Source organism: Natrix helvetica (assembly GCF_964273705.1).
Source record: "Natrix helvetica genome assembly, chromosome: Z".
Classification (NCBI taxonomy): Eukaryota; Metazoa; Chordata; class Lepidosauria; order Squamata; family Natricidae; genus Natrix; species Natrix helvetica.
The window spans coordinates 21,416,019-21,429,615 of record NC_138554.1 but is presented as its reverse complement, the minus strand read 5'-3'; the positions used below and the strand labels follow the sequence as shown (position 1 = coordinate 21,429,615).

General features: G+C 42.6%; 1 protein-coding gene across 3 annotated transcripts in view; it reads right to left on the bottom strand.

Moving 5' to 3' along the window:
• Positions 1-13,597, bottom strand: part of TAOK2 (TAO kinase 2) — a 55,686-nt gene that overhangs the window by 22,565 nt on the left and 19,524 nt on the right. For all 3 annotated transcript variants that reach the window (XM_081932406.1, XM_081932405.1, XM_081932407.1), the window contains exons 7-15: positions 12,848-12,961; positions 11,913-12,004; positions 11,714-11,807; positions 11,539-11,620; positions 10,662-10,829; positions 10,181-10,393; positions 9,147-9,275; positions 6,298-6,534; positions 333-461 (exon numbers count right to left, since the gene is read on the bottom strand). In XM_081932406.1, the coding sequence (XP_081788532.1) occupies positions 333-461; positions 6,298-6,534; positions 9,147-9,275; positions 10,181-10,393; positions 10,662-10,829; positions 11,539-11,620; positions 11,714-11,807; positions 11,913-12,004; positions 12,848-12,961 (1,258 nt within the window). The remainder of the gene's footprint in view (positions 1-332; positions 462-6,297; positions 6,535-9,146; positions 9,276-10,180; positions 10,394-10,661; positions 10,830-11,538; positions 11,621-11,713; positions 11,808-11,912; positions 12,005-12,847; positions 12,962-13,597) is intronic.

Genomic DNA, 13,597 nt, shown 5'->3' with positions numbered 1-13,597 from the left:
TAGTACATGTTATTTTCCACATATTCCTAAACACCAGTTAAATGCCTTATTTTACCATCCCCCAAAGAAGGAATTTGCATCATTATACATGAAGTTAAAAAAAAATCAAAATAAGAGAACAAATTGTGGCAAGAATTGCTACAAGTTGGGTGACATGTAAATTTAACTCATCGTCTTCATTACCATTGCCATCATATCTGAAAGGCTTTATGGTCACAGGCAGAGGTTAGGGTGGCAAAAGGAACTCTGGAAAGTCAGCTGCCAAACTAGCGTGGGATAATTAACTTTTAGCTTCCTGCTGCTACGTTTCACCACCTTTCAAATCAGGATACCTCTTTCAGCTGCTCCTTCCGTAACTTATATTGGCGCTTCTGTGATTCAAGTAAGTTGCCCAACTCCTTCTTCTGTTGACCCAAGATATGTTGCTGAAATTTCTTCTCTTCGGCCAGGGCAGCTTTTGCCTGCAGAAGTGGGAGGAGCGGTCAGGATCACCAATGACGGGAGTGGAACAGAAAGATAGTTTAGCCATGCTGGCAATTTTGTACATAGTCAGAACATCATCCAAGGAGATGGGGAAATGGAGGGAAACTAGACATGACTGCACATGTTAACTAATAACTTTAAACCATCCTTTAAAGCAGAGGTCCCCAAACCCCAGCCCATTGGAAAGCAGGCCACTGAAGTGGGGGATGAGTGCGAAAGTTTCATTTGTCCTTGTGCTGGATTTAGGTTGCACGTTACCAAACCATCCCTCCCGAAACTGTCAAGGCCCCCGCCACCAGTTCGTGGAACCAAAAAGGTTGGGGACCACTGTTTTAGAGAGAAATAGGAAAGTGTGCAATTTGACCTCTGGGAAGAAATGGCAAACCGCAGTGGGAAGAAGAGCTGGTGAGTAGATTGTCTCTTTGTAATACCTTCTGGACAAGGAAAGGACTTGAGATTGCCCACAAGTGCACCAGTTAGTTTGCTCCTCAGGAGGAGACAGCAACACTGCAACCTCTGGAAGATTTAGAGCTCTGTGAGATGAGTTATCTTGCTCAACCCACAGTTGGAGCTTTTAAGGACAGTGGGTTTGGGTATTTCTTTTTCTAATCCCTTTTGAAAATGCTTGTTGACTGCCGTTCAGCTACTGTGTTTCCCCCAAAATAAGACAGAGTCTTATTTTCTTTTGACCCCCGAAATATGGCTCTGGCCTTATTATCGGGGGGGGGGGGAGTAGGCAGGAGATGGGCCAGAATGCAAGACTCCACTTCAGTTTCTGAAAAACGGCGCTGCCAAGCGAGTGAGCAAGGCTGGCTGTGATGGCTCTGACTCAGTGGGGTTTATCAAAAAAAAAAAAAAAAAAAAAAAGGGGGGGGGAAGAGAGAAGGGTGGGAAAGGAAGGGAAGGGAAAGTGGGGGTGGGGAGGCGCAGCTTAATGGGATATTCGATATCCTGTAAGGTGCATTTCTTGCCTTGGGACTTTTTTCTCCTCCTCTTTTTCTTTTCAAAAAGCAGAGCCGCGCCAGTTGGACAGGGTGGAGATGAGGAGGGCAGGATGCTTCGGATTGGGGGGGCGACTGGTGAAGAAAAAGAGGGAAGGAGGGAGGGCTTTGACTTTCTTGGCACCTCTCCCCTCCTCCTTTAATCTGCCCCACTCGTGCATCCTCTTCCTCCCCCTCCCTCTCTCCCTCTGTGGGAGCAGCACTTTCCAAAAGGCGCTGGGAGGAAAGGAAAGGGTGAGCGACTTTGGTGGCCACCACTGAGCATGCCCGTTCGGACACATTTAACAAAAAGGTAAAGGTAAAGAAAGGCAGCCCGGCTGCCAAAAGGAGGCACTTAGGGTGGGCTTTGCCAGGTGGGGTCCTGAGAAGTTTAGGGACCACACGGAGAGGGCGAGGGAGATAGAAGGGGTAGGGTGGATGGCAGGGCTGTTGGGTTTCCTTTGCTGGACTTCTTCTGCACGATCACCGGGTGACACGTGGTGGGTTGGGCAGAACGCGTTGCTTCTCTGGAGCCCTGCCAACCTTTGTGGGCAAGTTTCCTCCCCCACTTTTCCCACTTGGAGGTAGTGAAGGGTGACCAAGGGGTTGCGCCCACCCAAATTCTCCCTCCAAGTCGCTGCAACCATCCAACATGGGGCTGAAGGAGATCTGGGTGCAAAACGTGACACATTTAAACATATGCAAAAAAAATAAAAAATCACAACCCTTTCCTTTCTCTTCACCCACGCCCCCCATCCACTCTGCATTACCTCTAATTCTCAGATTTGGTGAACTTCCAAAAAGCCTGCTCTGTCTCTCGCGCATGCGTTTCAATAGTTTTTGGGGGAGGGCTTATTTTTGGGGGGAGGTTTATTTTAACCCATGTGCTGAAAAGCCCAATTGGGTTTAGTACCAGGTCATGTCGTATTTTCGGGGAAACACAGTATTAGGAACCTTCAGATTGACAGGTTATAACTACACTGGATGAATTTCCTTCAATCCTAAGTGAAAATTTTTTTTAAATACAAGTTTAAGTACTTTAAAAAATCTTTTAGAATAAACAAGCAAAAAATTGTTGACTTTTGAAAGTTGCAAGTTGATGAGGGGCCAAGATAGATTTAAAATATAATTTGGGAATTAATTGAAAGAATCCTTCCCATGGGAAAATTATTTTGTTTTGAATTCTCCAAAAAAATCATGACGACTTTGAAGGTTCAACATTAGAGGGAACCAAAAGGAACTAGATTACAATTAAAGAGGAACACAGTTACTAATATAGGATGAAGCAAAATATTTTAACGTGGGATACATTATAAGACTGCCTTGAACAATGTCAATTTTACAAGGGTCTACCTCTAATTAGACTGCTTCAAGGATTTTAGGAAAGAGGAACAGGTTTTACTTGACAAGATTGAGACTGAGTGAATGAGTTTAAAAATGACAGCTATAAGAATAATATGGAAAAAGATATTCTGGATATATAAAAGAAACTGGTTGTCTTAATAATTAAAAAAGGATATTATGCTAAGAGTAATTTTTTATACTCAATTTACAGAAGAAAGATTTGAAGAATTTTGTAGAGGGGACAAAGAAAATATGAAAATAAAATTCTAGGACATTATTTAAATGGATCAGGATTGTTAAAAGCAAAGGGAAAGAATATCAAGTTGGTTTATTTGTTCAAATTAAAATAAATATGGTGTTTATGTCCGGAAACCTCACAGTGAACTTTTGCTGACCAGGATTGAGATGACAAGAGATGGGAAGCAGGAAGAAGAGATCATGTACTGTATTTTAATAGAAGGTAATAAGTTACTAATATTGCTTATACTTGTGATGAAGCAGAAGTCACTTCTTTATATAGTTCTTTCCCCCCCTTTATTATATTCTTATTTTTGTATCTTTTCTATTTTTCTATTTTTCCCCTTTTTTGCACTTTCTATTTTTTTGCACTTTTTAAAAATTTATTGTTTTCAATCTCTGTAATTGTAATCGTTAATAAAAGTATAAAATAATTGACTTCCGGTTCCGGCGGCTGACGGCGACGGGCAAGCTCTGCTCGCCCCGCGCTTTCCCGGTGGGCTCCCCACTCCTTGGGGGGCATAGGACGCCCCGTAGAGGCTCCTGCTGGAGGAGCGGCACTGCGGGGGATCCCCTGGATCGGCGGCGGCCGGGGGGGCCCCCCGCCTTGCTCTAGGCACTGGGAAGCATGATGGGGAGGCGCTCCGGCGCCTTCGCTACGAGGCTGTTGGAAGAGTAAACAAGCAGAAGGACGCGGCTGCGGTGAGGCGAAAACTCCCTTCCATTCCCTTTACCAAGCTGGAGAAATTGCCAGCAGTTTAAATCTCTTGTTTCGGCTTGACTTGGAGAGGCGCGGCTGGAGGGAGGGGGATTTCCCCCCCCTCGGACAGACGGCTTGAAACAATTTTGCTCTCAGCCCCAGGAGGAGGAGGAGGGGGAAAGCCAACTAATGATGTCACGCCCTTACTAAAAGTGAATTTTCTCTGGACTTAACTTCATAATGCAATGATGATCTGGAAACTTTGGAAACTTTGAAAACTTTGTTATGCCTCTAAACCCGAAGCTGGCAGGGCAAGCTTCCGTTGTCTTTATGAACTGTGAAATTTGACTCCACCTTTAAATCTTCAGGCTTTCGGTCTTTGTCTCCGTGCTACTCAGACAAATCTCTTGTTGATTGCTACCTTTTGACTCCCTGGAGTGAAAAACTTTACTCTATTGCCAGGGTGACTAGAAAAATTATCTTCTGCCTGGACCTCCTGTCTCCTGGACTCTCCTGGCTGTTCTACCTCTCTGACTGATCATTCCCTGTACTGATTGAACTCTTTACTCCATAAACAATGTCTCCTAAAAAACTACCTCCTGGAAAACCTGGCTTTGCTGCCTCTGCCCCGACATCTGCAACATCCAGTCCTAGTACACAATCAACGATAACAGCTTTGATGCAACCTAAAACTACAGAGACTGAGTTTCAACAAATGTTTCAGCAACTTCTACAGGGACAAGAGGAAATAAAGAGACAACTAAAAGAGATGAAAGAAGAAATTAAAGAGAACCAGGCCCAAATTAATAAAATCTCACAGAAACTGGATCTTTTGGAGGGTGGGACGGCTGAGATGAGGGAGGGGATGGAAGGGGTGCAGAAGGGGAACAAAGAACTTGATACCCAACAGATGAAAATAGAATTTGAGAGAATGTCCTTTTACCTTAGATTTCAAAATGTGGTGGAAACAGATGATGAAGATATAAGGGACATTATGACAAGTATTTTGGCCGAATACATTCAGAAAGAGAAACAACAGATGGGGTGGGAAATAGACTTGGTTTATAGAGTGAACTCAGCTTATGCTAGAACACACAACGTACCCAGGGAGGTACATATTAAATTTGTCAGAAAAAATACAAGAGATGAAATTCTGAGTGCACAAAGGGGGCAAGCTTTGACATACCAAGATAGGGAAATAACCATCCTGAAACAGATCCCCAAGAAAGTGAGGGAAAAAAGAAAAAGCTATTTGCAATTAGCGAAGAAATTATACCAGAAGGGGGTGTGGTTCAGATGGCTGATGCCTGAAGGTATGCTAATATTCTGGAGGAGACAAGAGTTAGAATCAATACACCCATAGAGGCGCAGGCCTTTATGGAAAAAAATAAAGCACTCCTAGAAAAACCAGATGATCCTACAACAGACACACAGGACACGGGACGGGCTGGAGCTCTGTCGGCGGGGGGAGATGGGGCAATACCGAGAAAGCTCAGATCACAAAAATGAACAAGAAAATCTACTTGACATAAACTGATCGAAATTATTAACTGAATTCATAAGCTGACTATATATTACTATTTACTAAGAAATTTTGTGTAAATGTATATTATGAGTAATGGAGGGAGGGGGCACCTACCGCACATTGCAACTGCCAAAATTTGTAACCTTTCCACGACCCTTTTCCTTGTAAATTATTAAAAAAACCAATAAAACTTTGTTTTAAAAATAAAATAAAATAAAAGTATAAAATAATTGTATAATTTGTACAAGGCATAACATCTCCTTGACAAGGAGAATTGGTTGCAAACACTCTTGTCTAAATTATTCAATTCTTTGGGGAAGGATGTTTTAATTTTAAAGAATAGGTCAGATCCAGGAACATATGGACCTGTTATGATTGAACCTATTTCTGTTTTGGATAATTGATTTCCTTGCTTTCAACGGCAAGTTAATACTGATCTTCCAAAGTGACCAGACCATTGCTGATTTGGCCAAAAGGAATGGGAACAATCAGAACAGTGTGAGGTAATCCCAAGCAAACCTGCAACACTTCATTAGAGAAGGCATAATCAAAAGGAAATAGAGGAAATAATTACTTCAATTTGGAGACAGTCTTCACCAAGGATTAAAAATATGCCACCTACAACAGTTGCCAGTACTTTGGTGACACCCCTGAAGGTGGTGATCGGCTCAATAAGAATGGGTGATAAAAATACTGAAGTCTCATAAAATTGCTATCCATTTGCAAGATTTCAATCTTCTCTCATGAAACTTTGCACTATTTCAGGCAAGAATGCGGAAATATTTCAAATTTTTGGGATTAGTATTAGCAATTCTGGCAATTTTTCCTTTTTCCCTTTCCTTCCCTCCTTTTGAAATAAGCTGTTTTAGTGCCTACTATACTAAAAGGGGCTTAATCTTTGTGTTACCGGACATCAGGTTCCCACTGCAACTTTCCCACCTTCCCGTTCTCATAGGAATTCATTTGTAGTTTCTATCCCTTTGGGCCAAGTGATCTTCCATCTCTCTATCCAAGTCTCCCGCCCTCACCTCTTTCTCAAAGATAGCCTGATGCTTCTTGGCCAATTTTTCAGCCTCAGCCGAGAAGTTGTTGCGGTGGGCCTCAAGCTCTTTGTCGAGGCGCAGCTGATGCTCATCCAGCTCAGCCCGCAGTTTGTTCTCCAGAGCCAGCAACTGTTTCTGATGTTGACGCCGCATCCGTTTGTAGCCACTCATCTGATCCCGCAGTGCTGAGTCTTGCTCGTGCTCCTGGATTTGGCGAGTCACCTGAAAGGAAGGAACGGAAGAGAGGAGGAAGAGAGAAACAAGAAAATCTAACTTAATCCAAAATTGTGGTAGACAACACCATGTGTGCGTTTATTACGGAACTAATCATGCCACGGGGTAAGAGGAACAATACACTGAAGTGTTGTGCACATTCAGATCTGAAGCAGGCAAGGATCTTCTGATTCGGTATGAGCATCTTCTCACTCCCTTTTTACTGATCCTTGACGAATCGTACCTTTTCCTGGATTTGCATGATGCCTGAAGGGGCTCAGGAAAAACTACCATATTTCGGACTATAAGACGCACCAAGATTTTGAAAAGGAAAACAAGAAAAAAAGTGTTTGCCTCCCAAACCTCCTGGAGCACTCTGCAGCCCTCCCAAACCCTCTGAGCATCCCATTTTTGCGAAAAACAGACCTATTTTTAGCTCTCCCAAATCCCCCACGCATCCCGTTTTTGCCCTCCCCAGCCCCCAGGAGCACTCTGCAAGCTTCCAAACCCTCTGCATGCCCCATTTTTAGCGAAAGTGGGATGTGCAAGGCTGGATTTGGGGAGGCCAAAAATGGCCATATTCGGTCTGTAAGCCGACATTTCCACTCTCTTTTGGGGGGGGGGGGAGTGTATCTTATACACCGAAAAGTACAGTACTTTCCAGGCAAGGAGAGGTTAGCGTGATGGGAGACAGGGCAGCAGCGGGCAGTTTCCCACTACCATTTGCACTGTGCCAGCCCAAGAAAAGGCACTGCTTGTTGAAGGAGCCTCAAAAAAGTAGAAAAAGAATGCTCACACTGGATCTTATCTATGTACCCTTATGCACTTCAGATCCAATTACAGTATACCTCTAGTGCACAGGACTTCCTTTGATGGTAAAGAAACTTAACAGCTTTTAATTCAAGATGACTCAGCTTAGATCAACAAATGAAGGAGTAAAATATGACATATATTCAGAAGAAAAACACTCTTCTAACAACCGTAACATGATTCTTATTTTGGCATGATGTGGAAATTGAGAATGCTGGTTTTGCACTTTTGACATAAAAACTATGTGAAAACTGAATTCAGCTCAGAAAGGATTCAGCACAGATAAAAAATAAGAAAAACATTGACTCTCCCAAACATGCCCCTGTGAAGTCCCATCTTTGCCCACCTGGTAGGATTCTACTCATTTTACAACCTTGCCCTTCCTTCTGCAATCTTTATTGCTAACATCATCCAAATGTTAAATATCATATTTAGCTTCTGAAAGTTTGCCACCCCCGCACAAGTTGTGTTCTAAATTAAATAATTGAAGTAATCAAATTAGTAATGATTCGAAATTTCTTTAACTGCATGGGTTTTAATGAAGCAGCTTCTGTTAAGACACAGAAGCATCCACGTTTTAAATAAATATCGATCACACTCTTAGAAAAAGTGTTGAAATAAATGTTCTCAATACAAAAGGTACAGATTTATGACACTTATCCACAGTTCTGGACTCACCCAAGGAAACTATTTTGCTTGATCAGCTCCTAAATAATGTTAAAAACAATAACTTTCCAAAGCCATCTTGTTCACAATCAATATACTCTTTTTTTTAACAGGCAGAGAACCTACTTCATTTCAGGTAGTTTCAGATTTCTTTCTGTCCTAATTTTCTCTGCTTCTTGCTTAACAACTGCACTGCAGCAAATTCCTACAGAGGGCTCCAGATGCCACAAACATTGAAACTTCACTGACTAATGTATTAAGAGAAAGGAAGGAAGAGGTTTAGTAGGCAACACCACCAGCAATTTATGAAGCTACCAGCAAAGGAAGGAGGTTGGCAAAATGAAAATGAAAGGACTGAATCCAACTGAGATCAAGCTTGGCGTAGGCATGAAATGCAGCTAATGACTTTGGCTGTGCACTTAATCGGTTTGTCCATCTCACAGGGTGGTTGTTGAGGGAAAAACAGAAGGCGAGACCATTCTACCCATGTTGTGGCCCGCCAGCAGCCAGTGGAGCTGGCAGCAGATCTGGACAGTGAGGAGGTTGGGGAGGAACATGGGCCAGTCCTGAAGTCTGGGGAAGGCTCTGATGAGGGCTCTGTGTTGGAGGTAGAGAGGGAGCCAGGGCCGTCTGACAGTTATCAGCTGCCTTCAGAGTCAGACATCAGTGAGGCAGAGGAACAGCTGGAGCCTGTTCCCAGTGTGCGCATGCACAGAGTTGCCAGACGAAGGGACCAGTTTAGGAACAAAGTTCGACTTGAGAGTAAGGCCACAAGTGGAGGGTGAATGCCCCCCCCATCAGGAATAAAAGAGGAGTGAAAGGGGAGAGGTGTTTGCAGGAGACAATTAGTTCACTCCTGCATTCTTGCCAAATATTACGGCTTCTGAAAGATATTAGCCTGGCTTCTCTCCAAGCCTGATAAAGGTCAGTAATTGTGAACTATCTTGAAAGACTGTGGGCCAGGACTTTGCTAGAGAGGAATTCACTGTATATTAAAAAACGGGGTGTATCGGGATGAGGACTCAGCTTCCTGCTGCTGGGGAAGCCTAGGTCAGAACAATGCACTGCTTTGAGTTGTACAAAATATGAAGGCAGGATTATCAATTTAATAATGCAATAAAATATAAGCAAGTTTCTCCCCTCACCAGAGAAGCTGTACGAATGGTGGCAAAGTGATCTCGGTTACGGCAGTAGGCACGACGTCGGGCAGCTGACGATGAGCTCTGGGGCTCCATTTCCGGCTGGTAGGGATCATCATACAGATTGTCATGGCCCTGAAAAGCATTAAAATGCACATAAGAAGCTATGCCTTAGCTTCTAACATTGCCTCTGCAAGTTTTCTTTTAAAAGGCACAAGCTAAAAGGTAGAGTCGGCAGATCAAACAGCACTTCTATGAGTAATTTAGGATTAGCAAGTTTTAAGAAGTGGAATGTGGAGCAAGCTGTTGTAGAGAGCACTAGAGAAGGAATTCCAAGATTTTGGAAGTTTGAAGTAATATAAACTCTAAGGCAATTTTCCAAGCTTGACACCAATCCAGGCATATTATGGCAGTAATAGCTAGAATTCTTAGCAACTGGAGGGTGTATCAGATGAACATCTGTGCCATGTTGAGGAAACCTCGGTTGAGGCTTCAACATCAGTTATGTTTCCAGTCTTAAGCATAAAGAAAGATCATGTGGATAGACTAGATTAAATATGAACAGACTACACATTTGTAATCTAGTTGGGTTTCCTCCAACTGCTGTTTCCAAAGTAGGTAGAAATTTAGCTGCAATCCCAAGAAATGTAGATAGCTAGGGAAGACTAGTCTAGAAAAGAACTGATCCCCCGCCCCACAAAGCAAAGGGGGATGGAAAAGTGTATCCACCCATGTCTAAGTTACTCAACATAAGGAAGCAAGTAGGATGTAATGATCGACTGGAATCCAATTTCGTGATCATTAGCATGCTTCTCTCTCGTCTCTCAGGGTAAAGGATACTCCAAATTCAAAACTGAGCTTTTCCCTTTATTTTCTCAGGATTACCATATCCTTATGGCCGATTTGAAGGAAGGCTTACATTTTCTACCACTTACATTTTCTATCACATGCTAGAAAATATTCCACAATGTTTCCCAACCTTCGCTTTATTCTGAAATTGGCATTTGACTGCTCTTGCAGAACCACACTGAGTTCTATACCGGCAGACGGTGGATGACGGAGCTATTGGAGGTGACGGTGTGCTCGCCTTCCTGCATCATGGCAATCTCAGCCCCGTCGTCATCATCTGAGGCATCGGCCAGGCTGTTCACGCTGCTGCTCTGACTGCTGGCACTAATTGACATACTGGGTACCGAGTGGCTGCTCTCCATGCTATTGATGGTTCCTGTCCGGTGAAGAAACTGCTCTACTTCCTGAAACAGCAAAGAAGGATTAAATGAGAAAGATGCTGCTGCAAACAGCAGCAGAGAGAGAGAGAGCGGGGGAGGTAAGGGGGGAGAGAGAGAAAGAGAGAGAGAGAGACAGACAGACAAAAGAGACAGTGTGTGTGAATAGGAGATGATCTTGAGTAAGGATGCTTCCTGCACTGTTACTCTCATGATGGTGAGAGAATTATGTGAGCCAAAGTCCAAGAAAGCCAGGGAGAACGGAATCAGAGAAAGTGGGAAAACAACAACAAACCTCTTCCTCTTCTGGTGCCTCTGCATTTGGACCATTCTGAGCTTCCTGGAAGAGGATTTTCTTCATCTTGCGGTACTGCAGATTGTCAAGCTCTCTCACTGCATCCTTGGTCCTCTGAATCAGGTCCATGATAACCGTCTGGGGTCGCTCCCTCAAGAGAAAGCGATGCTGTGGAGTCACAGGAAGAGCTAGCATGAAACCAAGGAAGCAGGTCTGCAAACGTTCTGCAAAGTTATCCACCGAGCTCTTAGAATTTGTGATCTGAGGAATCCTTTTCCATTATTCTCACAGAGTTGGATAACAACCACTGGGACTTCTTAGGACCTAATAACTATATTCTTTTAACAATGCATAATCATTTTCAACTTAACTTGAGTAAACCTAGATTTAACATGTAATGGTTACTCAAGTCCACTTAGGAACAGAGAGAGAAACTCAAATACTTTGGAAGACAGAATAACTCATTGCTTATCAACAACTTAATAAGGAAAAAAAAGCCAACCAAAATCAACACTAGGCGGTACACTTTCAACACAGAATTCTAAATTCTATGAATCCAGTGGGAAGATTCAGTATTTATCATGGGTCTGTGGGGAATAAATGATGAAGAGTGCTATTTATTAGGGTGTTTTGCTAGAAACATCTGAATCAACATTTTTCACACATTACCAGCTCCTGATCCTAACATTTCCCTTAACACATTCTTCTAATTTAAATATTTAGTGTTCTTATCTTTACTTTAACTTCTTCTTTTGGTCCCAGATGGGATAAAATGCAACTTCCATAGCTACAGGCATTGTGAGCTGGGGATTTTTTTGGGGTGGGGGTGGGGGTGGGGGAGAGGAATCTTTCTGGAATGAAAATGGGTGGGAGATACCTTAAGCAGCACATCAGAGGTTGGACGGTCCTGGGGGATCTTCTGCAGGCATGAATCCACAAAATTTCGGAAATATTCAGACCTGAAGAAAACAGGGAAGAAAGTCGGGGATTCATTTGAATCTATAAACCTCTCTTTTTTGCAAGCTTAAAGCCACTTCTGGAGTTTTCCTTACCAGTGACTAGATTGCAGCAGTGGTGAATCATTCTGGGCGATGTGGTATAAGGCACTCATAGCATTCATGTTAAAGAGGGGTGGTTTGCGCTCCGCTAAAGATACAAGGACAGTAATGTTAGCAGCAGTATTCGTCGCCCTCTACCACATCATTCCCCCAATTAACTCCAACCTTATAAGGCAAGTGGCTCGTTCCATACCAAGTTCAATGCAAGTGATGCCAAGAGACCAGACATCCACCTTGCCATCATACTGCCCCTCATCCATGGCTAGAATCACTTCGGGAGCCATCCTAGAAAGAGAGCCCAAGATAAAGCAATCATGCATTGTGACTTAGCAATGGTTCACATTGTTACACAGAGCCTGGAAGATTGTTGCATCAAAGATGCCTGACCCTGGACACAAAAGTAATTTTCAATATTACTAATTAATCAAAGGGGGAAAATTATTAAACACATGAATATGTATTATTTATGTATTTAATATACATATATTAATTGCCGCTGCCTAGAACAGGTCAAAAATGTAGCGCGCGGAAGCCAAAAATGAGGTGCGCGGAGGCGATAGGCGGCAGTAAGTCTGGAACAGCTGATTGGGGGTATTCAGGGAAGCAGATCCAACTGCCAATCAGCTGCTCATACTAAATCAGGCTGTGCTGAAGCTGACCAGACTGTTTGCAGTTTGCTGCAAGGAGGCAAATTGCTGGGAGACAGATTTTTTTTTTTCCCCTCCCCAAAAGCTAGGTGCTTCTTATAGTCCGGAGTGTCTTATAGTGCAAAAAATGCAGTATTTCATTTTCTTAGACCCATTACTTCTTGAAATGAGACTCTAAAACCAGACCCTTAAAGTTTACCCTTAAAGTCTCCCCTCCAATACTGGAACACTCTTAAATTACACTCTCCAATCTTTGACCTATAAAAGGAGAAGACTTCATAATTATTTTTTTTTAGAATCAACTGTTGTTCAAACTACACTGGGACTCTTTGCAAAATCCAGGGAACCCACATGTCTAATTATCAAATTTCTTCTTGTTCAAAGAACTGGAGTGCCTCAAATGGATATCTACACTCTCACTATCTCTCCAGCCACACCTTCACTCTTCCTAATTACACAAAATCTCAATTCTGCAGCTTACCAGTATGGGGTGCCAACAAAGGAGTTAGCAGGAGCAATGATAGAAGCTGAGCCAAAGTCCCCCAGCTTCACTTGTCCTGGTTCAGTCAGAAGGATATTCCCAGCTTTCACATCCCTGAAAGGACAGGCACAGTAATTAAAAACTGAACAGAGAAACGGAGAACACAGGGGACAAGTATGGTCAGCCAAGATGAAAAGGAGTGTGAGTGACAGGAGCAAACAGGAGGATAAAGATTAGAGCAACATTTATATGGACCAGGACAAGAAAGGACAAGGAGAAAGAAATAGGGCTGCATTAGCAAACTTCTATATTGGTAATGGCCTCTAATGTTCAATAGTTTGATAGCAACAAGTGAAAGATTTCTACTATACTTAAAATTAGGCTGCTGAAATGAGGATTTTTTTTTTTAGAAGAAGAAAAGTGTGTATAATATTGTTCTTCAGTTGAAAACATATAGTCAGTCCTTTTTTAGCAGTCATTAAGCAAAGTGGTTACTAAGTGGAACAGTGACTGCATTTAATATCAGACTTTGGCTTTTGTTTGCTTTACCGACTTGTGCAAGTTGTAAATGTGAGGATTGGTAGTAAAGTTCTTTTCTCATCAATGTGGTAACTTCAAACAGTTGCTAAAACAGGCAGACATCAAATGTGGACTACCTGTATTAACTGAAAAATCTGATAAAAAGCAACATGTTTTTAACTATTTATCCTTTTCTTAAGTTGTTTGGGATATCAAGGATTTATTATATAC